Source organism: Strongylocentrotus purpuratus, unplaced genomic scaffold, assembly GCF_000002235.5.
Source record: "Strongylocentrotus purpuratus isolate Spur 01 unplaced genomic scaffold, Spur_5.0 spur5_scaffold_5, whole genome shotgun sequence".
Taxonomy (NCBI): Eukaryota; Metazoa; Echinodermata; class Echinoidea; order Camarodonta; family Strongylocentrotidae; genus Strongylocentrotus; species Strongylocentrotus purpuratus.
Genome location: NW_022145611.1, coordinates 36874605 through 36902173, shown reverse-complemented (window position 1 = coordinate 36902173; position 27569 = coordinate 36874605). Strand labels below are relative to the sequence as shown.

General features: G+C 36.3%; 2 protein-coding genes across 6 annotated transcripts in view; one reads left to right on the top strand and one right to left on the bottom strand.

Moving 5' to 3' along the window:
- Positions 1 to 492: 492 nt before the first annotated feature.
- LOC581150 (RNA-binding protein 25) lies at positions 493 to 24758 on the bottom strand. 3 transcript variants are annotated; one of them, XM_030998687.1, is made up of 20 exons: positions 24604 to 24758; positions 20312 to 20486; positions 19729 to 19775; positions 19160 to 19225; positions 17615 to 17716; positions 16995 to 17144; positions 16587 to 16652; positions 16185 to 16287; positions 15668 to 15732; positions 14992 to 15075; positions 10681 to 10889; positions 9658 to 9841; positions 9049 to 9212; positions 8396 to 8546; positions 7984 to 8121; positions 6837 to 6993; positions 6352 to 6432; positions 3618 to 3943; positions 3022 to 3168; positions 493 to 2396 (listed from the first exon to the last, which is right to left on the bottom strand). In XM_030998687.1, the coding sequence occupies exons 2-20, from the start codon at positions 20406 to 20408 to the stop codon at positions 2304 to 2306; spliced, it is 2430 nt and encodes an 809-aa protein (XP_030854547.1). In that variant the 5' UTR covers positions 20409 to 20486; positions 24604 to 24758; the 3' UTR covers positions 493 to 2303. The 3 variants fall into 3 exon arrangements, with proteins under 3 accessions (XP_030854547.1, XP_030854548.1, XP_030854549.1); XM_030998688.1 differs by having other exon boundaries at positions 17615 to 17713; XM_030998689.1 differs by lacking the exon at positions 6352 to 6432 and having other exon boundaries at positions 24604 to 24757.
- Positions 24759 to 24826: 68 nt separating this feature from the next.
- LOC756678 overlaps positions 24827 to 27569 on the top strand; it is a 58827-nt gene continuing 56084 nt past the window's right edge. For 2 of the 3 annotated variants that reach the window (XM_011676901.2, XM_011676899.2), the window contains exon 1: positions 24827 to 24956. The gene's annotated coding sequence lies outside the window, so the exon portion shown is untranslated. The remainder of the gene's footprint in view (positions 24957 to 27569) is intronic. The other variant, XM_011676902.2, reaches the window with a different exon arrangement.

Sequence of the window (27569 nt, the reverse complement as noted above, 5' to 3'; positions counted from 1 at the left end):
CTCTCTCTCACTCACTCTCTCTCTTCTCTTTCCCTCTACCAGTCTCTCTTCCATTCACCTAGCAGTGCTTCATTTCAGTCAATATATACCATTCAATCAGAATACAGATTGATGAGAATTATTTTACACATGACTATATGTTTAAGCAACAGTGGAACCCCATTTCAACAAAATCCATGGGACCAAAAGAAATTAACCTGTGAAGGGCCAGACACACATCACTGATAATAATGATAACTATGAAACTAATTGAGGAAGAAAAATATTGGACATCCATGATAATGTATAAGACATCAATACCTATTTTCCCATATCCAATATCTGTTTTTACAAAGTCCCATTTTACAATAAGTTGCCAGCGACATGTGACTGACCCTTCACAAAGAAATATTCTTGTACCGGGGGTGAAAAACAATAATGAATTGAATTCACAGAACTGGGACTGGCAACATAATATAAACTGATAATAAATTGGTAACAACAAAAATGAAATACATGTCGAAGCATTCATCATTTTATTGATTATCAAAAGAAACTGAAAGAATGTAATTATCTATAATACAAGAAATATTTATGTTTCCTTAACCATGTATCAACAGTCGTTTTCACTGTATCTTTCACATTTGAGCTAGACTTGAAATGCTGCGATGCATTTAAGGACAGATACATGTATTAGTCAAAGACATGTACAGCTTAATTAATTACTGAATTTGGATCACTTTTCTACAAGTATATTTTGTCAATGTCCAGCTTTCTTTCCAGTAGAAATTTGAGAGGTTGTTAATATATATCCACAAAATACCCCAACATTTTAAAATATCTGTACTGGTTGCATTTATCTCTCTCTCTTCGTAAGAATGGATCGACAAGGAGATTGAGTGAAAAATAAGGAGAGAACATTACATAACATATTCATGCAAAAGTTGCAACTCAGCTAAAAATTGGCTTGATCTGTACAATAATCATTTTAAGGTGCATACAGAGATTTAACACTCACAAAAAAACCCAAAACAAACATTTTAAAAGAGAAACTCTACTTTTGTTTGACTTGACCGCACTTGGGGAGATCCAGTGTTTTATGATCTACTGACTTAGATCATAGGCATGCCCTAAAAAGCAAAACTGAGTAACAGTAAGGGATTGAACTGACTTGTGTGTTTTATAAGAAATAGAAAACCAGATGCCTGCACTTAACAGCTAAATTATTCATACCCATTTGTAAATTGAATGTTTGTTTTTTTATTCTTAAGTCAAGAATGAAGGATGGACCGGTAGAATTAGTGCCTTTATTGAATACTTTTTGATGTTATCTTCAATATGTTACATCGTCTTGAAACATAAATCGGGACGAAAGAATTTTTCATGTACCTCAAAATTTACAAAACTTGATAGAGGTATGAATAATTTAGTTGTTAACTGTATGAAAGAAGAACACTCAAGTATGACCCTTCCCCCATTTTAGTCAACAAAGGATTTGTGATTTACTTTCGAACAATCGTAGAGCAAGATTCTTAGTATGTGGAATATAAACAAGAATAATCCTAAGGGTCACTATTTATGGTTATATTAATGGTTACAACATTTTCATTTTTCCAGCCATGCCTGGAATACTGTACAGATATCATTTAACAATAATTGATCAGCCTTGGCAAAATCATCTTAAATAATACACAAAGCATACAGAAAAAAATACTACAATTTTATCATTTTTCTAATACATGACAGAAAATGAGAGATTATTTTCTTTAGCTTTAGTGGCTGCAATGTGAAGTTCTTGCCCTTCAACAAAAAACAATAATTCCAAAATTCATTACAAAATCATAAAATTAAAGAGTTGCCACAGACATTGGAAATACTGAAACAAAAGAAATAACGGAAAAGGACAGTTTATCTGATGCATAATAGAAAGCAGCATCAGGTGCAAAATACCTGATACCAATCTGACAGGATTGATGTTTACAGTGAAAACAAAGAGCTTTTTCTCAGATAGTACAATACACACACATCAACATCCTTGCAGTCATGGCATCAACAGGCCATGACAGACCAAAGAAACAGTGTCAAGATGACGTCTAAGAATGATATCCTCAGCATTTTCTGTGTGGGGGCATTACACTGGAATTGAAGAGGGTCCATGACATCTCTCCTTGCAAGAATTGTCTCAACTGAAGTTTGTAACAAGAACAAATTTGTGATTGACTTCAGTGTGATCCACAAGATAAAATATACAAGAGTTTCTTTGGCTCCCTGGTGAATTCATTGTGATACAAATGTCTGCTCTATTCAAGATGTACAACAGAATATTATTTGACGAGTCCATGTTTCTTTGCCTCAACCTCGTATATAAGCAATCTCCACATTTTGACTACGAAAACTTCTGCTTCTTCATCCAAGACCTACAAAATAAACAAACAACAATATATGTAATATAATTTTTTTTAAATCCATTTTGTTATTGTAATGTTACAGGGAAATGGTTGATAAACAGATGCATGATTGCATGGATAAAAATACGGACATATTAACACCCCCACCAAGAAATCAACATTATTGAAAGATCATATGTAAGGGGAAAGAATAATTGTTAGGGAGTTGCTCACAGGATGGAAATGATTTCCTCCTGCAAAATAGAGTATTTCCCAACTATTTAATTTTCCAAAGCTTTGGCCCTGATATTACATAGGCAATGAAATGTCAGGAATTTGACGACTTTGGATTATATTATATAATAATGATTAAATTAAAGATGAAATTTAAATAAAACACATGATAAAGAAGTTTAGTAATTGCTGAGTAAAAAAAAAAAATTTGGTGAGCCATCATGGATGATTGGTTGACATTTTTGAGAATATATTTCTTGGTTTTCTATGCGTGCAAGTCACCAAACAGACTTGTTTGAATAATGAATAATATTCATTCAGCAAAATGGTGTACATGTCAACTCCTGGAATATAGAACTTGATTATTCCTGCAACCATTTTTATTTTGACGCACACAATGATATTCAATCATGTTACCTACCATGGTAATGTCATTAAGAATGCTCTCTGCATTGCTGTGTAATAGAAGCTTGGAACAGATGAACTCCGTGAGAGTAGGCTCCTCCTCACCGATGTATTCTACAATCTTCTTATTGATCCAGGGCTTGATACGACGATCCATCAAAGACTATAGAGAAAAACAAAAGAATCCCAGTATGAACTTTAACTTTCCACGTTCTACAATGAATAATCATACATGCATTCTCAATTCTACCACAAACTGTCACAAACTATACCCAAATATGGAATGTAAATAATAAAATAATAATTATAGGCACTTCTAAAGCGCCGTCTATCTAGAAATTCTATTCCAAGGCGCATTAATTATTACCCCGTCTTTAGCCTACATGTAGCTGCCATTACAGCGCTCTAGCATTTCAAGGAATTAATTCCTGCCTGGTACCCATTTACCTCACCATGTACTTAGCATACACAACTTTTTTTTAAACACCACTACCGTAGATTAAGTCTTGTTGGAGCAAGCCTATATTTCGCAAAGATATTATTGGAACATCCTAGTTTATTTGTCCAAATGCAGATAACAATAAATATAATATTATATCTTGCTGAGTTTACCTCATCCACTATTGCCCAGTCCACCTTGTATCCAAACAGCTCATCTTTGGCCGTAGGGATCTTCTCAATCAGATTCTTGATGGTCTTGCGTTTCTCTTCTGCTGCATTGGCAATCAACTGAGACTGTCCCACAGCCTTCATCTCTTCCTCCGAGTACTCGATAGGAACCAGCTTACGTTTCTTCTTTCCTGCTGAATCTGATGATTCTTCCTGATTGAATACGTCTCCTACCTTCAGCTTCTTGCGCTTGCTGCCTACCTGCGCTGAAACGAGAGGTCTCTGGTATCCCCCATCATTTGAGTTAGTGGGAGGAGAGTCTGGACCGCCTGCAGGGTGGACGATGAGAGAGAATGAGAAAGGGGTTATCAGCAGGGGATCATTTGGTTCTACATACCTGAAGTTATAAAGTACATGTTGTAACTATAACTCATTCAAGATTCCAACTCATTCTTTATTTTATTTTCCCACATGACAACTAGATTGTACAATAGAGGCTCCAAGCAACATATGCTCCGATGTCAATTTCTAACACAAACTAAATCCCAACTTAAATCCTGCTCTCTAGCCCTGAATTTAAATCTAACCTAAACTTTGGTGAAAATCAAACTTAAAGCAAATGTTGCATCACCTACAACTCATGCAAACAACAAAGGTGAGTTTGAGTAATTGCCATGCAAAATGCACTGCAAACTGTTAAAGAAACTGTCGAGAATCATTCTAAATGCTTGATTACTTTGTAAGTACTAAATCTTGTTGAAAATCACCAACAATGAAAAAGCAATGCACATGGGTATTTAAACTCACAGATAGGTGGTCCAAAGTTTGTAAACTATTTCTAGTCATATTTGACATGGGAGAGCAAGTCAAAAGCAAATTCTTCTTTTCAATTGACATTACTAGTCTAATTACTACTACATCTTTCCGAAGGAACTTTTAACAAAGATGATGCATGTACAATTTTATCGTTTTTGATTTAACACTCCTAAATTCATGAACAAAATAAATAATTGCATATTCATTGACTCTAATACCAATGTCAGCTAATCTATAACAGGCAACAATATCAGCAAAAGGCTAATTCAAGATGGAAACAAATAAAGAAAGAAATATAAACATTGTAATTTTCTATTTAAAAGAAAATCTCCGATACAGTCTAGGTGATTGATTAACATAACATTTTGAAATGGACAGCACAGAAATGCAAAATTAGAGTATATAATAGAAACATTAAAATTTCAACATGAAGTACAGGCAGATACACATATAAAAAACAATCTGATTGCAGTACACTAGAAGATGCAGCTAATCTTTAAAGGGACTTGGTAACATTGTTCAGATGAGAGAAAATGGTCTAAGGTAGAGACTTCAATGCTAGATGTACAATTAATGACAATGTAAAATTTTGAGGGAAAACAGAGAGTATTAGTAATTACATTTTAGGTGAATGTGAATTGTTCTAAAGCAATGAATGGGCTCTATATATCATTCCAGACATTTAAGTGTTGAAAGATCTTTTAAAGCCTGTTTTATGTCTTATTTCATGGAAAAACGTTTATGAATTATGATACCGGTAATTAAAAAATTGGTTGGTGAGACTTTACTGTTCCAGGGAGTTACATATCTACGCCTTACAAAAACACATATATCTTTGTAGTTTGAGAATTTTTTCAGGAATTTTTGCATGTTAGAGGGTTAGTACAATAGAAGAAATTAAATGAGTAACATTTCATACAAAAATTAGGCAGTTTTTTTCATCAACAATGTTACCGGTTTACTTTAAAGGGAGTGGATTTTGACCTTTGCCGTCAGACAAGGATACTGTAATTTGTATAGCAATATAATTTATGTTTTGCAAGAACAGACACAAGATTTATCACTTCCTCCAACTTTGAATGTATACTTAGTAAGCAAACACAAAACAATTGCATGCAGTGAAAAGTTATATTGAATGTGGTAATCCTGTCCTTCAAATTACATGTTAACTGCAAAGTTTGTAATAATCCGTAACATTCTTGAGGAATGAACAGATCACTTGATGGATTAAGACTGATGGACCTGCATACCTTTCAGGGCACTTCAATATGAATTTGTAAAGAATTTAGCAGGCTTCCCACACAGTCTAAATGATCTTCCATTACATGGTTTGCAGATTATGCATGGTTGCGAGTACATTTAATAGAGAAAATGCAAACACATAGGTTAGGTTCCAACAGTGAAGTGAACAAAGCTTTGCCGAGTTCACTTTCAGCACATCCTAACTGATAAAAGTGCACTGCAATTTACATAAGTAATACAAACATGCAAAGAATGTTTCATAAAACAGGTCAACAAGAAAGATAATGCATGGTCACGTATGGTCTGTTGACCAATCCCATCGCCTACATTATCAAACCCGTTTTATAAAACAAATATACTGCAATTTAAACACGACTCCCTTTCAGCAATTTCCATTTTATACAGACCTTTAGTGTGCTGGCATAGTATACATTTTTGGTTGTTTGGCTGGTCAGAGGGTTTGGGTTAAACTCCAGGACAATATACCCATTCTCTTTTACCCAACCCAACACAAAATATTGAAAGAATAACCAAAGAAAAGACTTGTAAGTAGTGATATGATATCTTTTCAGATAGACTACTTGGAAACCTCTTTTTTTTAATTAATTCATAATTTGTGTTGGATACTGCCATACACTGGTTCCAGTATAAAGGCCTGATTAAACACTGTTATAATCACCAGAGTTGCGCTCCATTGATTGGTTATCTCTAGCTAGTCTATGATGCTGAAATTCCTCATCGACAGGTGACAGGGTTTCAACTGTATAGAAAGAATGGTTACTCATCAACATCTCTCATCTTTAACCATCTTTTAGCCTGCTTTTATACCCAAAGATCAATTCGGTAATAGGCTACAATGGGATGTAAGGCGAAATGGTAATGCACTTTTGCATTTAGGAAACAAGATATGAACAGTTTTGAGGCACTTTCATGAATACTTGTCTGATATCTAAGAACTTACAACTTACATATGTTCTGGTCTGAAACAACAATATTGAAATAAACTGTCAATCAAAATAATACAGGAGATATCATAGGACTTAGACATATCTACTCCTGCCATTATAGAATCTTCATTAAAACCAAAATTCATCTCTGCTAAGAACTATTATTATGAAAATCATCCACAGTATTAAGGACAACAATGGCTGTCCCTTTTCCTACCTGGTTGAATTCGTCCAAATCCCATTTGTTGAGCTGTAGCTGCAGTTGAATCATCTTCCGATGACTGGCTGGAGTTATCAGGGAGTGGATCAAATCCTCCCCCACCATCATCATCATCACTACTCTCACTGGCTGGAGTGCGTGGTCCCTGATTGTTCTGTAAAAACAAGAGGGGGGGGGGGGGGAAGTCAGTCAAAAGTTCAACATTTTTACAAGTTAAGTACAAGTGATAACACACAATACAATGGTTTCTTTTTAATGAGAACTTGTTAGATCCTACATGAGCCTCTACATAAAAGGGAACTTTCCAGGCAAAACCAAATTGTTGGAAATATCGTGACCTCATTGACCAACACAAAATTATGTCTGCTGTAATCGCTCCTCTCCTTCAAGATAAAGACCAGTTATGGTTATGCGATTGCATTGAAAAAGAAACGTTGTGGAATCGATCAGAAAAGGTTGATCATCTAGCATATAAATATTGGTGTGTACTGCAAGGTTCTGGAATCATCAAAATGATAAGAAATTTAGCCCAGTCTTGGTAAAGTTACAAGCACTGTACACAGAAAGATGTAAATGGGACTGCCCGACACTTGCGCGACACATGCATTATATCTATCAGGTCCAAATAAATAATTTACCAAATATATCAATTAGTAGGCGGTTTCTGGGCAAAATTTGTATGCTCACGTATTAATCAAAACATATTCTTTCACATGATTGGTAATAATAATAATAATAATAATATCAAATATTTAGGAGCGCTAGAAACAATAAGTACCATAGGTCTTTATACATATACAAATATATGAAAAGAGCTTCCATTGCATTTTTTAAGAGGGGGCGTTTCCAAAACTGGTCTTTCTCTTAAGGTCCACTTCACAAACAAACTTGAACTCATGAATATAACTCTATCTGAATTTATCATGGTGTATTTATAACATAGATAAGTATGTGATACCCTTGTGTATAACAGGGTGAATAACTTCTTAAATCTTTAAAATCAATATTGGTGGGTGTATTAAAGAGAAAATGGACAAGATTACGGAAACAAAGAATTTGTTTCCTTTCTATTATGATAAATACAGTTTTTTAAATGATGGTAAATAGACCTACAATCTGCATTGTTTTGATAAGGACTTCTTACCTCTGGTGGCATGGGTGCATCGGCAGGTTCAAAGGTGGATTTCAAGGTAGGTTGTAGCTCCTGTTTGATTTGTAGCGCCCTTGGTGTTAGCAGCTTCTCAAGCTGCGGTTGCTTGTGCTTTTCTCTCTCAATTTCCAACTGTAACCAAATACAAAAGAATTATAGCACTCATGAATATATCAAGTCTCTCATTTATCAATATGTGATCACATGTATAGCAATGTTTGAGGAAGGAAACAAGAGGAGAAATGTTTGCTCTTAACTGCTTAAAAAAATAATATTCAAATTCAGAGAGTGTTCCAACTTCCAAAACCTTTCACACTGCGATCATCTCATTTATCATTAATATCAATATAACAACATATTTTCATGTACAACAACCTATTCTAATTGTAAATATCAATGACCTTACCTTTTCTATTTCAGCATCTAAGTCTTCGCCTCCTTCTTCCATGAGTCTGCGTTTGATATCTTCAATCTCCTCTCGTTCCCTTCTCCTATCCCGATTATCGCTGTCTTCTTCCTTTTCACGTTCTTTCCGCCTCCTCTCTAGTGCACTACCCCTGGTAATCACAGCAAAACAAAAAGTCAGAATTATATTACATGTAAAAATATGGAATATATTAAGCTCCTTGTTTCCTACATTGCTGCATACGATTATACAAGGGTAGTGATAGTAGTCAGTAGTATCAGTGGAGAGAGCAGTTATCTAGCATTGATCATGTGACCTCGTTTAGACCAATCAGATTGCAAGATTCTTAGTATGCGGGATATAATAGTCAGTAGTATCAGTGGAGCTGAAATGCATAGTAGTGAAACATAAATGCCCTCCAAGTCTGGGGGTTTCCCTATCTACACATCATCAATGGGTTAAACAAAAATATGATTCACTCATTTCAAAGCATTCAAGGTGCATTTTCTCAAATCATATATATCACTCTACCTTTTCTGACCTTATATATAAACCTCATCTCAAACTCTTGATACTAACACTGTATCTAGGAATGACACCTTAAATGCAAAAACGAATTCACTCTTACATGAAGAAGTTATTTGTGCACTTACTTGTAATATTTGGGGTCATCCCTCTCGTCTTCATAATCTTCCAGGAATTCTTTGAGACGTTTGCCTTCTTTATCCATCTCATTCCGTTCAGATTCTTCCTTTTCCATCATCTTCTCATGGTCTCTCTGTTTCTTTCGTTCTCTAGTTTCCCAGTTTCTGAGACGCTATAATACAAACAAAAGAACAAACATGAACAAATGTTTCATGTTTTAACAGTCACATTGCTTGGATTAATAAATTTAAACGGACATCTATATTTTAATTTACTATCCAAGTCCTATACTAGTCAAGTCACTTTTTTTTTATTGCAAACTAGATTCCCAACAAATAATTTGATGTTTCATCACTTTTCCTTCTATGTGAACAAATTAGATTACTGAAGATAAAGCAGTGTTCAAACATCACTTTACAAAGATCAAATTCAATTGCAAAGTAATCTGAAAGCACAGTCAGAGATAATCATCAAGAAAAATCTGATGCAAAATACAATCTTCAACACCTTTTATGTATTTGTGTTTCCCATAATCTATCAACCTCTAAAAGTGTGATTAACACTGAAACTTAAGAAATGTTAAAACTATTATAATATAAACTGGAAACTCCACTTACCTCTTGATATGCTTCCTCTTTCTCTCTGAGTTTACGTTCAAGTTTTCTCTTCTCATAATCTTCTTCTTCTTCCAGACGATCCCGATCTCCATCTCTCTCACCACGTTCACTACGCTCTGCTCTCCCTCCTCCTCGCTCACGATCATAGTCTCGATCATAATCTCTGCTTCGGTCACGTTCGTACCTGTATGTATATTTCAAAACATTGTTTGGGGTATTTGAATTGGTGGAGAACTTGTGGAAGCTTAAATCTTATGAAGCAAACACGTTTTAGAGCTAACTTTAAAGATTATCAGATTAAAATATATGGACAGTTACGTTCAATGTAAACAACAACAACAAAGAGGAACAACTGCCCGTTCCTCTTTCCATATAAATGGAGGATGGGGCATTTTATCAAATACATCAATTTGTTTATACACAAAAGTAATGACCAAATAATCAATTCTTAGCTGATGGAGCTGATTGTACGACGCATGCACGTAATCCTCTTCCGTACCATGTACATGTATAGTACGGTACTGGGCTGTATGTGATGCGATGGACTGCTTAAACATGTGTGCGTACTTATGTGAATAAGTCAGTGTGTGTATGTGTTGGCGTGAGAAAGTTTGTGAATACTTCATGCCAATTCATTAATTCTGCTGTGTGCTATTTGCGAAAGTAACAACTGGCAAAAATCTCTTAGCCTCTCATTCGCGAAAAATATCTGTACACGAAAATGTCAGCTTATACCAGGGAATAATTTTCCTCAAATTTTTTGATTAGCAATTTCAGCCGATGGATGAATATTTAAAATGAAATTCTGTACATTTCTATGGAAGAAAACTGCTACACAAAAGATATTTTGTATAGCAGTCATGCAAAAATGCATAGCAAATTGCGATGCGATACCAGGAAAATTATTCCCTGGCTTATACAGTACTCTATTTGATTTTGAACACAAGTTTGCTAGCCCCTACTTCCCACCCCAAACACCTATCCACATTATATAACCTGCAGAAAAAACAAGTGTTATATTACCTCTCTCTTTCATCCCTTTCCCGTTCTTCTCGAACCCTTTCCCTCTCAGTCTCCCTGTGCCTGTCTCGTTCCCTATCTCTGTCTCTCCTCTCGCGTTCTTTTATCTGGTCTCTCCGCTGCCGGTCCCTCTCTCGTTCTTTCTCTCGCTCTCTCCGGCTCTTCTCCTTCTCTTCCGGAGTCTCCTTCTGTTCTAGAGCTTCCCTCTGATCCTGTAGACAGCAAAAAAAGAAAGAGAACTCTGTGTAGTTATCTAGTATGAATAATGATGAAATAACATAGATCTAGTGAATTGCAAATATATATATATGAAAGTGAAATTTTCAGTTGTCAATCCATTTTAAGTCAGCTTGTGTATCTGTGAAGTGCAAACAATAAATATCCATCATATACAATGTTTATCTATAGGTATCAATGCTAAGTATGTACGTGCCAATACCAAGGAAATTTATCCGTATCAGATTCTTGTCTATGTTGATGACAGAAATATTATTTTCAATTTCTGCATTGGACACACCATGCATTTACAAAAACTAATTCTGAAGGGCGAGAGAGAAGATAAAAACACTAGATTTACAAGTACACAAAGTCTTATCAAAACTTATGGGCCCGAATTCACAAAGCAAGGTTTGAGCTCAAACCTCCTTTTGTTTCGCCAAACCTCCTTTTGTTATTTACAAACCTGGTTTGTAAATAACAAAAGGAGGTTTGGCGAAACAAAAGGAGGTTTGACCTCAAACCTTGGTCTGAGCTCAAACCTTGCTTTGTGAATTTGGGCCTTAATGATGCACTGTAGAGATTTATGGATAGTTATAGACAGTCATGTGTGTGTAGAACAATAGAACACTTGAATCTGTGGATAAATTTCCTTTTTTTTTCTTCAGATAGACAATGAAAGCATTCAAAATTGAAAGCATCTACACAGATCAGGAGAAATAGACAGCTCTAAAGCAGCTTCCTTTTTCAGCCCTTACCCCCTTTTTGTTTAAATGAAACATTTTCATTAGTACTCTGCATTGGCAAATCAGTCGCAAATATAACTTAGTACCATGAACCAAATAAAATCAAACATCCAAGCAAAATCAAGCTGTGATCTGTCTAGCATCTCCTGCCTGTAAAAGGCAAAATTTGGACCTCATCCAATTACAAAACCTATATCCATTGGCAACGCTCCTGCTCCTCCTGAAAATGGCTACCTCCACCGACATCCATTGCTTGACTGCTAACTTCGCTGTATCTCCCATCATGTTCCATCATTATAGAGTCATGTCCATCAGAATTGCTTATGCTGTATAACAGTTACAAATCAATTCCTTTGCATTTTTACTTAATCATTACAAGCTTTGCATAATGAGATGCAAGCTTGCATAAATAAAAATGGCTGATTGTAAAATGTCTCCCATTCTCAGCATTCAAGATCAGTACAGATAGTCTACAAGCAGAAGATTGAAATAGCAACAAGAATTGCCATCTCAGACACCATTCCATCTCACAGAACTTGATAGCAGGTAGGAAGACTGCTCCACGTTGCATTGTTGATGGCAGAGTGGTGAAGGCGCAGTGGTGATGAGTGTAGCTTGATGGGGGCCAATGGATAACTCATGGTGGACAAGGTCTCAAATCTTGCCTTTCTTTTACATTCAAACTAAATCAACTAACATGAATATATCATAGAAAGAACATGCAATATAGTCTACAACTATACATCAATTGATTTTCAATACAAGGGATGAAAAAGATAAAGAACCTGACAAGATTGCTACATCATTAGCAAAATCTCACACAAGACCATTTTGCTTCTAATGCAATATTGCCAGGTGCAAGATTTGTGTAAAATGCTCTGAATTGCCCAAAGCCAAATGGAATACAGATTGACAAGATTGCCATTTGGGAATAATGTGCTACAAAGCACAGTGAAGTAATAGAATAAATTAAAATCTACAATTCTGGTATTGAATATCTGCTGTCACTTTTCTTCCTAAAACAGAGACTCTACTAGAACTCTTCAGACGATAGTAGTTTTGGTAGGCGAGTTGGATATATTTTCCTAGGTATTTGGTTGCAAATCCTCCAACATCTTTTGGGCATAAGCACAGATACATGTATGTACATATTTAACATATCAATCTTGTAAAATTTGAACTGTAATGAATCGACACAGCATAAATAATGAAAGCTACATTGTATTGACTTGCGCATTACAGTGGCATCTTTTGAAGCTTGCTTGGACGGGATGACCTCTCAACTTCTCTTCTGGCGAGCTTCCCTGGCCTGACAAATCATCACATGACTTGTCATAATCTCATGTCACATGAGTTATCATGTAATGTCACATAACCTGTCATACTATCATGTCACATGACTTGTCACATGACTTGTCACATGACTTCTCATCATGTCATGTCACAAACTCAGCAAGCCTATTCATTGTCAACAAGCTCATTGAGATAACAGATTCTTCAAATAAGCTTGAAACATGAGGTGATAAAATAGGAAAAGGTCTAAACAATAAATGAAATGAATGACATGTAATTAAAATAAGCTTCGAATAAAAAAAATGATTTCGAATGATAAAGGGGAAATCATTTACAAAACATTGTGATAGCCTAAATAAACAATGTCTGGTAAATGTTCTGTTGATTTCTAAATAAGCAATTTTCCCTTGGGGCAGGGATATTTACAAAGGGCATAATTTGTGTAAGATAACCTCCTTTTCTATCTTTCTGACTCTCTCTAAAATATAATAATGCTTTGAAAAAATAAACAGAAGTAACAAAGGAAAGAAATGATTGAAAGCTCTGGCCCGATACTCAAACAAGTTTCCAAATTGGCAAGGTTATCATATACATCCTGTAATTTTCCCTTCTAATTTGAAATCTAGCGGCAAAAACAACCACCTCTTACCAAATTTAATACTGCAAAATTTGTCCTTGTCCAAGAAGTAAAAAAAAAGGAAAAGTACACACATACACTTGTACCTCTATTCCAATTAGATTCCAATAAGAAGGGCTTGAATAGATAGCTTGTCATCCTGTCAATGAAAATAGATACTAGTTAATTAAACAACCACAGCCAAAAACATTGCACATACCTCTTAATTCAGCATCCATCTTGGATCAGCTACACCAGCATTAAAACTCAAGCAAGACAATCATAATACATCTTCTACCCTAAATTATATTAGCCCCTCTCCCAATTAATCCATCTTTGATTACATTTGAAATAAAAATATTGAATAGAATAGTTATCCCTTTGTATTCATTCTGGAAACTAATTTGCACTGCACATACACAAAGTGGAAATTAATAAGTTGTAATCTAGGGCGCCACATAAATGCAATATGCAGTGTCTACCCCCCCCCCTCAAACAAACAAAATAATTAATAATTAATAAACAAAATTAAAAAATACCCATAATAATCATAATAAAAATAAAATGAAAATGACACATTGTCTCAAATAATTTTACATTGAAATTTATTTTATTAAATGGTTAAAGACAAAGGATCCACATACCTGAAATTTTATAGGTCCAAATTACCTTCCATATCCTGCAATAAAAGATCTAATTGATTTCCTAACCAAAATAGCAAGATATCAAGTACTCACCCATGATCAAACATTTTAAAATGAATCAGGCGCAGGCTGCAGCGACTATCACGCCCCCTGACGCAAACACTTGGGCCCAAGCCAAGGGGCCGTTGAAGGAGTACTATAATAGTCATGGCAGGGGTACAATTGTTGCAATGAGAAACTTATTTTCACATGAATTTAAGTTAGAGCATATATATGTCAACTATCCTGGATATGTTGATATAACTCTTTTATCAATTCTACTATACCCTCTAAAAGAAACCCAACTGAAAAAATCCATGCCAGCAAAAATGCTAATTGATAACTACACTCATTGAAAAACTTGAATAATTTGGTTTTGTATTCCACCTGTTTTCTTGTTATTCTTGAACACACCCAATTTTCTACATACAAACCAATCTATTGTTATTTGCCAAATATAGATTGGTACCATTTTGTAAATGAATTTTCTTTGCTTTATAAATAAGACTATTCACACTTGAAAAGTTTAGCACTAAATGAAAATCTGTTGTCATTTTCCCTACTTTTTATAGCCTTTATTCCTCCAATTACATGTAAAGAGAAAAGATATAATGGGGCAACTGCATCCTGCAACATGAAAGCAAAGGTAAACATGAATGGTAAGAAATTTTCAACAATGTTGTGCAATAAGTTAGGGAATTCAAACAGAAATCAATAAATGCAGAAACATTATGGAGACAATCTCTTGGAGTATGCTTACCTTGTATGATTGTCTGAAACGATCGATCTCACGATTAATGAGATCCTTCTTCTCTTCCTCTAAATTCATGTCATCAAGCTTATCCTGTGAAAGGAGGATGATAAAAGAGGAATTCATTCAGACGGTTTTTGTTATTACAAAGAGGATAAGTAACAGCAAAGGAGATAGCTTTCTATCCTGCACACTACAGGAAAACACATGAAATCCACAAATGGAGAGAAAAATATAAAAATACCTCTCAAAATAAACGATGGAACATGTATTTACAGCCAGGTGGCCTTTATACATATGTGCCATTCAAACACAGGTTTCAGTGAGAAATACGGTTCAAACAAAACAAAATAATGATGTTCATCTTTTCCCAAGTTCTTTTTTCTCCAGGTGGTTGTTAAAGCAGGTTTGACTGTAAGGAATAAATTCATGTAATAATACAGGAAACACATATTACATTGGTTGAACCAATAGGCTCTCACAAATCACTTTGATTTGAGACATTATCTTCTGTTAATTTGCAGGAAATCAAAAAGTAAGGAGTGCATATTTGGTCAAATAAATGGATTTGGTAAAAAAAAATCTTTGGACAGTCACAGTTGAGAAATTATAAAGGATAAATTAAAGGATTAAGGAATAATTAAAGGATTAAAGAATAGATTTGCCGATCAAGAGAGCTACATACCTTGGCCTTTTGCTTTTCATCTTTCTGTGAATTCTTCTGCTTCTGTCCATGGAAAGCTTTCTCTTCTGTACACGAATATAACATCCAAATGCAATTATTAGATACAACTCTAAACAGGAACATACATAGCAGTATTACATAATAAGCAACCCAATAATACAGCCTGGCAGCTCTTGCATAGAGCTCCAAATGCTTTATCTCTTCCAAAGTTATCAAATGTTGTGACTATGAAAAAGTAAATAACTTCTATGATGACAATAATTTTTAAAAGATTTATTTGGAGATCATTTAAGGGTAGTTCACAAGCCATTATTGCAAGCTATTATGACCAATTCCATCAGTATGTCAATACTTTTAGTGAGAAATAGGGAGCCTGAAATCAGTCTACTCCTTGTTGTCTTACTTAGAAATCCCAGGGTCTGTAATTTGCTTATTACTGTGCATCCCGGTCACACTATGACACTGTTGTATTTAGAAATCCAAGGTGCTGTATTGAGTTACATTCATATAGCCTCACCTGATGTTCTCTGTAGCTGCATAGAGTAATCTTGGACTAGTCTACGAACTTGATTCCTGACATCAGAGTCCTCCCTCACTGTGGAGTCATCAAGTTCTGATGTCTGGATAGAAAGAAAGAAAGAACATTCAACACACAGTTTATATTAACGTATTGCCCATGGGATCCAGGTAGCTCCTGTATTAAAGCCAAAGGGAATGAGAGATTTCAGTAAACTGGTAAAGGATACATTCTTAAAATAAGAGCAATACAGCCTGAAAAAGCCTCTTACTGACCAATTTATTTTAGGACTCTTAACTTTTTAATATACATGTAAATTCTTATGCTTGAACCCAAAAAAGATGAAGCTTTCAACTATAACAAGGATTCTTTTATACTCTAATAAATACTAGGGTCTCATACCTGATCTCCATCCCTCGTCTGTAAATACTCATCAAGAAGCGTTCTCGTTTTGCCATCAACTTTAACCTGTGAAATAGAGAAATGAAATAACGTTTTTTATGTAGAATAAAATCACAAGCCCATGTGGTATCAAAATTCCTGTAACGAAATGGGAATTTCAAATTGCACCTTTCTACTTTATATTACCAAGAATTTCTGACATTTGATCATTATATTTTAAAGATTTGCATAGAAAATGCATTTTCTTTTAAAATCATTTACACTTTGATGATGAACAGAACATAAAAAGACCTTTTCTCAATCTTTCCTGCTATTTCTTAATTTCATTTGTGACTGATATTGACTTAGTACATGTATTTTCAAAGATTGACATTTTAAAGACACATTTTAGACAGCATATTTCCTTACCACAAGTTTTCTGTCTCCAATTTCCAGCTCATGAAGTAGACGGATAGCTCTGAGACTTGCATCAGGGTCTCCATACTCACAGAAGCCAAACGCTTGCAGCTTTCCTGATGCTCCCTGTACTCTCTTCCAGCTCAGCACAGGACCACATCTCTGTACATTGGCAAAAGATACGGAACAAATGTTTAACCAGCTTGGCTTGAATGTGATTAATTGACGTTCTTGTTTTTTCTCATGTAGCACTTATTTGACAAACAATAATCCCAATACTGTTCCAGATACTGATTTGTATCATTTATACACAAAAGTTTAATTCCAACAAGGAATACTGTTTTGGTGAAAATATCTGTGGATGCAACCCTTTTACATGTGCAACTGATAACATGTAAATGCTGTGGTATAGTTGCACTGTGTTGAATATGCTAATCCTATTTATTTTTTTCAAATATTAATACAAAGATCAGAAAGAGGATTCTCCTCCCTCTTTCATCCTTTCCCCAAATCCATTAGAAGAAAATGATATAAACATACAATATTGATTGTAATGTGAGCATGTCATTTGATTTAATAAAGCTATCTAAACCCTGTAACAAACTCCAATACATCATATACGCAATACTCACCCCAAGAAGGCCTCTAACAAGAGTATCCGGTGCACGATCTGAAATGTTCCCGACAAAGACAGTAGTCTTGGGTTTATTGGAATCTTCAATTTTATCATCCTTCTGAAAAAAAGAAAGCAAATTTTTACCTCATAAAATAAACTAGATGGAACTTCGACTGCGCGCAGTCGAAAATGATGCCTCCGTCATAGAGCAATTTTACAAACCAAAACAGAAGAAATTTTTCAAATTCAAGTTCAATTGTAATCCATTAACAGGTTTTCAGAATATTGTGATTACAAGCTATTTTTGCATACATAATGAGCCCATGACCTTTGACCTTATGAACCAAGAATCTACTCAGTTCATTGGCTCTGCAAGAAACATACATGACCTAAGTTGGCAGGAATCCATCAATCGGTTCTTGAGATAACGCGATCACGAGCTGTTTTTGCATACATAATGTGCCCTGTGATCTTTGAACTTTGACCTTGTGACCCCTACATCTAATCAGTTCATCGGCTCTGCAAGTAACATACATGACCTAAGTTTGGCAGCAATCCATCAATCGGTTCTTCAGATAACGCGATCACAAGCTCGTTTTGCATACATAATGAGCCCTGTGGCCTTTGACCTTTGACCTCGTGACCTCAAAATCTAATCAGTTTTTTGGCTTTGCAAGTAACATACATGACCTAAGTTTGGCAGCAATCCATCAATCGGTTCTTCAGATAATGCGATCACGAGCTCGTTTTGCATACATAATGAGCCCTGTGACCTTTGACCTTTGACCTCGTGACCCCAAAATCTAATCAGTTCATCGGCTCTACAAGATACATACATGACCAAAGTTTGGCAGGAATCCATCAACCAGTTCTTCAGATAACGCGATCACGAGCTCGTTTTGCATACATAATGAGCCCTGTGACCTTTGACCTTTGACCTCGTAACCCCAAAATCTAATCAATTCATCGGCTCTACAAGATACATACATGACCAAAGTTTGGCAGGAATCCATCAACCAGTTCTTCAGATAACGCGATCACGAGAACGGGACGTACGTACGTACAGACGTACGTACGTACGTACGTACGTACGTACGTACGGACGTACGGACGGACGGACAACCCGAAAACATAATGCCTCCGGCTACTTCGTAACGGAGGCATAAAAATTGTACATTCTTTTTCAACATATTCATTACATTTCAGAGCAGATTAACTGATGCCAAAGTCTTTCATGCACACAATACGTAGTTTCTGCATAAGGTTTTTGATATTATCATAAATTCTTCAATTTTGCTAGTTTCCATTTGTACAACATAGAAGAGAGTATTCCATCTCATAATATATTATCTAACACTGCATCAACTCAATTCCCAGGCCCTATCTTAAAATCATTTGTAATTGATTCAAACTGATCTTAAATTAAAATCAATTGCAAACTCTGTCTCTCAGAGAGTTTGCAAATTTGTGATTGATTTGGAGGACTTGCTATAAATCCAGATCAATCAACAATTCTTTAATATGACTTATTGTACGAGGCTTTTGGAAGTTTAACACTTACAGGTACCAGAGGTTTGACAATTGACGATGATCTGTTTGAAGACTGGTTGTTGTTTGGTAAAGCTGTCTGTAGAGATGAACAAGTAAAAAATAAAATAATAATAAAATGAAAGTCCAAATGCAAGCTGTAAGAATAACTTCAAACCGAAGCTATGAGAATCCATCAAATTGTTTAGTACTCTGAAAAGGATGTCAATTGAGAAGCGTTTTGAATTTCAACATGATACTATGATTTAGAAGTGTACTCATAATTTAGGACCATCCTATTTGCAAGAAGGTTTAGTCAACGTAAGTGACTTTTATCAGTATCATACAAGACAGGCAGATTAAGGTTTAATTTCTGTGCCAAAGTATAAAACAGAATGTTTTAAACATGTGTCTATAGAAACAACTATGCCTCAAATAGCAGTCAATATATCTACGTTATCATATGATCTGAGGCAGGTTCTATGTACCTTTTGAATTCTCTCATCAAAGAAAAGAAAATATTGTCTGAAACTGTAACTATATGGAAATAATGCAAAAAATTAATGCTTCTTTAAAAACAAATAAAAGTATTCATGATCTTACCCCTGGTGGTGTTGGTAAAAGTCCAGGCATGCGAACATTTTGCCTCACTGCAAAATAAAGAGAAACAATGTTAGCAAAGAAATCAAGGTCATTGTCTGCTACAACAGAATATAGTTAAATTAGTTTACAAAGATACAGTACTCATGTTGCTGCTACACTATGGTGCTGTGCCTGATTAAGTCATTCAATAGAAATAAAAGTTATTGCTTCCTGTTGCAAATGATATCATTGGCTTTCTAATGGTCTATAACGCTGATTTCTAGACAGTACTCGTTTTCAAAGTATCTAGATAACATCGACAAGTGGTTTAGACACTAGACCAGAGATGTGAGGGCTGTGAATATGAGCCCTGACAAGCACTTTTATGTATAATGCTTCAAGGCATACCTATTATGCTTAACCCATCCAATAAATTAAATTTGTGACTGGATACAGTGTTTTTTTTTCAATTATAACTACCACAAAATAATAAATCATCAAAATTATAATCTGTCTGATGTTAAGCTATCACTGTGTACACTTTAATGAACAAGTCATTATAATAAAAATGTGGAAAGACACAGCTAAAAAATATATCTTTTACCTTGTGACATGTTTCCAAACTGTGAATATTGTTGTTGCTGCAGCCCTGGTGGGTATGCTCCAGACAGAAACGGTGGCCGTCCACCTTGGAATGCCATTGTGATGTCAGTGTAAACAGCCCTGTTTGGTGGAATGTATCATACAGCTGGAGAATAGGCTTACACAAGGTTCAGTACCTACAGCCAGTATTAAAGGAAGAATGATAGCACAAACAAAATACTGTTAATTATACACATAACCTACAGGATAAAATTAAAAGCTCCGACTAGGGGTGCATAGGGTCGCAGTGTCGTTTGACACCATGTCCTATGTGCGCTCATGGCTGGTGCTTTGCTATAAATATTTTATGCTCACATATATGTAGGTCTTTATAATTTTTTTTTTTGTATATATTTGTTTTCCCATTATTTTGTTTTTGTTGATTTCTCTAATTTCTCGATATAGAGTAAAGGAGCCGGTAATCGGCCAGCTCCAGTTTTCGGCCGATTGGTTGGATGCAAGGTAAAATCACTCTAAAATACATCGCATACCGTATTTGCCGGCGTAAAGGCCGCACCCCCGCATAGGCCGCACCCCCGATTTTGACATTTAAAAAACAAAAAAAAAACAAACAAACAAAACAAAAAAAAAAAAAAACAAAACAAAACAAAAAAAAAAAAAAAAAAAAAAAAAAAAAAAAAAAAAAAAAAAAAAAAAAAAAAAAATCGTTTTTTTTTTGTTTTGTTTTGTTGTTGTTTTGCTGCCGAAAACCCACGCGTGGAAGGACCTTCATTTAACATCGAGGTGCAGTCACAAATAATAGTAACAATGTCATTTTTAGAAGAATGTGTAAGATCATTAATGTGAATTAAAAACAATAAAGTACCTATTAGGGCTGTGCACAACAGTGTAATGAGGTACCCGAGTACACTCCCAGGCTCACAGGCGAATACCCGAATATTCGGACGCCATGTTTTTTTATAATTTTTTTGAATTTTTTTGAATTTTTTGGATTTTTTTTTGATTTTTTTGATTTTTTTTTAATTTTTGGATTTTTGGATTTTTTTCCCTTTTTTTCCTTTTTTGCCATTACCATACCACTCGGCAGTTTCTCAGGACCCTCGCTGAAAACGCATGCAACTTTACTTTGAGTTGCAGTTGCATACATGCCAACATTTGAAAATCAGAAATCTGTACACTATGTGCGCGAAGCGCACATCACGAGCGCGAAGTCCTTTTAGCCGGGGTCCAGGGCCCGCTTTAGGGCCCTGGAAGCTCTGGGTTTCCAGATGCTCTCTGGTGCAATCTGAGCCTATTTTAGGGACCATTTCCCCTAAAATTCAACCCAAGTTTAGGGGTAATTTTTGTGTCATACCAAACAAAAAAGTGATTGAAATGAATTCCACATTTTAATTTATCCTTGGCAGAGGCAGAGCAGATAGATCTAATGTAATAGACATAGATTTAATAAGCCACTCATGCAGAGTGATGCATTTAAGTCTAGTTACTTTTTAAATAATTATACATGACATAGATCTATGCATAAAATGAGACTGGCAATAATGGTATTCAACTTTCCAGACAACAGTCAACAATCCAAAATTATTGTAACTCATTGAGCTAGGCCTACATGTAAATGAGGTTGTCAAAATCAATGTCAGCAGAACAAGACATCTTGCCGACAATAAATGCAGTATGCATATTCCTCCCCTTTTGTGCTTGCTCTAATAAAGGGAAATCGTTCCTTGTATTCCTGTTTGTACTTCTGAATTCGTCTTGCTGCTGTTCCGCTCATTTTGACAGATTTTCTTCCGAGACAAATCACAAATCACAAAGTATACGGTACCTCGAAACACATACTTTGCATGGGGACCCTATGCATATACGGTGCGCTAGCCGCGATAGCGAATGCATGCATGCTGATATGCGCATGCAAACGTAAAGAAATTATACTTACGAGATTTGCCAGCGCAAGTATTTACGTACGGAAATGTTACGTACGGAAACACATATCAGAGTGCACGTGGCGCGCAGCAACACGCTGCCACTGTCACTGTACGTACATATCAGTGCACGCTGCACGCTGCACGCACCTTGCGCAATGCAATCCGTTCAGCACTCGATCGGATCAATGCTATGTATGGAAAGCCAAATTCCCCAAAATCGGAACGTTCCGTTTTTTAGGGCTATAAAAACTTAAAAAACGGAACAGTTCCGTTAAAATCGGAACGGTTGGCATGTATGCAGTTGAAGGCGCCGATTTAATAAGAATAATAACAGTAAACAATGCTGTTTTAAAAACTAATAATCCATTTTCCTCCAAGTCCAAACAGAAATCTGGACATTTGGTCCCAGTTTCTGAAAGGTGAGTTTGACAGTGCTTGAGTTGGGAAACATTTTTACCGACGGTACCATGCCAGCGGACGCCGCTCTCCCTGGCACGAGTAAGCGTGGGCCTGGACATTTTTTTTTTTTTTTGCGGCCGAATATTCGGGTACAAGAAATCGTACCCGAGTAGTTGTCAACCGTGCGGGTACTCGAGCATTCGACTACCCCGTCGCAGCCTTAGTACCTATGGTACCAGTGGTGTACCTTGTGGTACACCATTTGTTATAGAAAAAGATTTGAGGAACTATTATTATAAACTACATTGAGATCTATTAGAAAGATTACTTTCAAACCAAGATGACAGTCAAATTTTAGTGTTGTTGTAGTTTCCGAGTGGTGAGTCAACACACTGATTACTGAGCTGGGAGACATTGCCAGGCATAGCGCCATAAATCGAAACTAAAAAAAAAAAAAAAAAAAAAAAAAAAAAAAAACTTTTTTTTACTCTTTCGCCGCATAGGCCGCACCCCGACTTTTTGATATTTTCTCTTCCAAAAATACTGCGGCCTATACGCCGGCAAATACGGTAATAGCATAACACATATCCCACACATACCATACCATGCCAGTGTCACTGAAGAACCACATTTGCAATGAAAAATATATCCTAAAATATCACATTTTAGCGATGTAATCGGCGGTCCCGCTACCCGAATCTGAAAAATCGAGTATTTTACGCGTGTCTGCAAGAAATATGGGTACCATAAAATGAGCTTTATTTCAAGTATTTTTCAGATTTAGAGCCCGATTTTGTGCTAGTCGCAAGCTCAAAAGTATCTCATCGCATGTATTAAATCAATGCAGCCGCACACCGCAACGCACACACGATATCTCTGTCTAATTCAGATTCCAACTTCCGATCACCGCTGTGCCTGTCTTCGGCCAGACGAGCACTCGGGAGCTCCGGCGTGGGATACCTGCTCCACCCGCTTGTGCTGTACATCAGCGCGGAAACGCACGGCGCGCGCGAGCGCTTCCTATTGACTTTGTACATGCGGCCGTAAACTGAAACGCTCGGCCGATAACTGGCTCCAAAACAGTGAAAATTGAAATGAATATTGTCATGGCAATTCGTGATTTTTTTCTGGGATTCTTTTTTTGTTTAAATAATAAAAATATTTGCTTCATGATTTGAACAAAAAATGATAATAAATAGGAAGTAAAGGGTCCTAAAAAAAGGATGTTGTCTTAAGTGGCCGAAAACGGGCTCCTTTACTCTATATGTCATGGTTGGTTCTCCAACCAGAAGTTTGTATTCAAACTTCTTTAGGGGCTTCTAGGGGATATCCTCATAAAAAAGGACAAATTGTGTCCTAGACTCTACTCCTAAAAAATAAGGATCGGCGACATTTTTTTTCATCGGCGCTCTGCAGGCTTCTAAAAACGATGCTAAAAACTGATTCTGCGTAGGAAAATAACCCCACTTCACCGTCTTCTTACACTTTTATGGGTTGTCTGTCTTCCCAAGGATTTATCGCTCATAACGTGATTACGTGAAAGTCTCTGTACAAAGTCAATGTCATTTTTGCGGATGCATCTGTCCGCGAGCGTTTACAGAGACGATCATTCTCGGAGTCGGACCAGCACCTCTAACGTCTTACTCTTAGCTCTATTCCTGTTGTTGACTCAACTTCATGTTTAACCTCATCATGATTTCTATTTTCTTTCATTCATAAAACATCAAATTTGTATACATCTAATTCACTTATGACACACATTTTCACTCAAACTTTCGGCCAAAGACTGGTTGCGGCAAAATATTTGTTGGTTTAGCCTTAGGCCTAGCGCCGCGCCTATGCCATGGCTATGCAATTCAATGCGATTGAAACGGAAAACCAATGGCCATGCACATGATCACCGATTATGATGCAGCGATAGATAGATATTCACAGAATCTCAATTAGGAAATAAGCATGTAATACTCACCAAACTGCAATGAAAAGTCCTCGGGCTACGACTAAAGTATTAGTCAAAGACTTGGTATTTTCTCTAGAATCTTTGTGGTTCTTATACATTTCAAGAGCTCATTTTCTTCTCCTTTCTTGCCATTTCATTTCAAATTAATTGGAAGACATGCAATCGAATTCGCCATTAATTTTTTGTCTTAAACTACAGATGGCGCTATTTAACACAGAATCAAATTGCGCTTACCGACGTCCACAACAAATGCCGTAGATACAGGATTTAGAATTTTAAATCTATATTTAAAGTATATTCATTCATTCTAGTGAGATGACTTGACCTGCTGCAAGGGACAAAAGTTAAGAAGCGATATTCATGTAAGTACCTTAGGTCTTAATTTATTCTGGTATTTTTTTTCAGGCTGTTCATGTACAGCCATGTCTTTCTGCAGGAATTTGGTCGAGCCGCTAGCCTGTATCTACCCCGAGCGGCTGGGGTAGCAGCTGGTGGCCCGCCGTGAGAGAAGACCAACCCGCGCAGCACAGCGCGCATAGCTAGTGCACATTTTTTTTTTGCTTCTATTTAGTCTAATGACTGTTAAGAGCTATTTTATATCAGAGAAGTAGAACTATATAAAAATAAATAAGGAAATGTGGAATAGGGGTTTGGTACAGGGAGCTCCCTGGCCTGGATACGTAGAACTGTCTTTACTACTACTAGCTTGCATTTACTTAGCACATGCATGGATGGATGATGGAGTTACCTCAGACTCAGAATCTGGGCAACGCGTTAGGTTCAGGTTTTCAGGCAAATTATGCAATTATCATGTATGATGTAGCTTGAGCTTGCTCCATGCAACTTCAGGGATGTAATTTATTTGAAATAGGGATCCTTTAGTTTAACTTAGATAGACCCACACATAGGAGCATCACTATCCTGGATGTGTAGTAAAAGCTATCATACTGTAACGGACACGATTCGCCACCTTGGCTTGACACGGAATATTTGTCAGGATGCCCGTGTCTGGCCTGGCGCTCCCCGTCGTTCGTTTGGACAAAATATATGCCCGCAGCTTGATGGCTGGAGTTCTTTCTGCTCACACGTATCTTAACAATCTTTCGTCCATCGACTGCAATCGGTCACCTCAATCGTTGTGCACAGCAACAGTCAATTGAACATCCTTCGAGCATTCAATCAATCAATCACCAAATCAGTCACTGATTCTCGATCTCATTGTCTAACTATGGTTTCACTGCTCCAAGAAATCAAGCCAATCATAAGTTGTACGTTGAAATTCTTTAATGCGATCCAATCAACATGCATACAGGGTAAACTCAGCACAAGTACAAGTGTAGACTAGATGTAAGACTCGATTACAGGTAGGGCCAGGCCAACTATCAGGCTATCTATCAATGATCAGGCCAGCCTCGGTGAGGCTGGCCTGTATCGGATACAGTGCAGTGGAAAGCCCTGGATGCACAACCCTGGCCGTTCTATCAATTTCCCTATAGATAACCGTATAAAAGAACAATTATGTCCTCGTTAGTAAAACAACACTTCAACACAACATTTCTGCTAATCCCATAAAATCTTCACATATAATCTTCAGTATAACCCCTTATTCCTGATTAAATAACTACTATACAAATAATATCCCCAAAAGAAACATGATAATTGCACCAACATAATTGTTATATGTAATTTATGCTCATTTTCCTTCAGTTTGGTAATTGCTAAATCAACGATGCGCCATATTGCTATAGCGCATGCGTGTACAACAAAAATGCTTAACCTTCGTCCAATACTAAAACCCTGATTTGTTACAATACCTTGGATCATACCTTGGAAGTAGGCATAAAGTTATACAAAACTTATTTGCCCCTCGGTGTCTGCTAGTGGGTTACTCTTGAATTTGGCATTGTGCAGTTACGGATGAACATGGACAGTTAAATAGTTCATCAGGATTAAACTTGTCCTTCTTCAGTGACCAGTACTTGTCAAGATTTGATTTGAAAGAATTGAGTGATGGACTTTCTGCTACATATGATGGGAGACCATTCCATTCGTTTACTACTCTCTGTGAAAAAGAGCTCTGCCTCAATTTAGATTTTACATGTTTCTTTTGTAGTTTAAACTGGTGACCTCTTGTTACTGTGACAGTGGTACGATGAAAGAAATTAGTTGACTGGAGGTCGTCGATTCCATGCATTATCTTATAGACCTGTAGCATGTCACTTCTATGACGTCTGTATGATAATGAAGGCAATTTTAGTTGCTCTAGCCTTAACTTGTACTGAAGACTTCTGAGAGGTTGAAGGAGTTTAGTTGCACGACGTTGAACTTTTTCCACTTTGAGAATATGTTTCTTCTTATAAGGGTGCCACACGGGAGAGCAGTATTCTAGTGCTGGTCTCACAATTGACTTATATAACTGTGTGAGTCCCTTGTTGTCCATAGTTGAAAAAGTGCGCTTGATGATACCCAGTTTCCGGTTTGCAGCATTGCAAGCAGTGTCAATGTGATTAGAAAAGGACATTTTATCATCGAATATTACTCCCAGATCCTTTTCATGATGAACTGCAGGTAATGCTTTTGATTCTCAACATTTCAAACACCACTGTACAAAACTCAACTAATTTCACTAAAAATCGGTACTTTAGTGACAATTGATGACACCTAAATAGCAGTAAAATACATATTTTTCAACTTACTGAGGTTAAAAAGAATAATTTAAAAATTAAAATTGTAAGTCTAGTGTCAAACTTTGCTTACAGCTGCATCGACATGATTGTGTACAGTCTATGCAGTTTTGTGTGGTGTGTATATTTGTGTATAGACTTCTAGGTCCCAGCCTCACAGCATAGATGCAGTGCTAGAGGTAAATACGCTGTAGCATTGACTCTCTATGCTTTGCTGGAGTGCATAGACCCTATCTCTACTCTAGTTGTCTCTAGATCCATTAAGAGATTTCATGAAGTGTTACTGTAAGT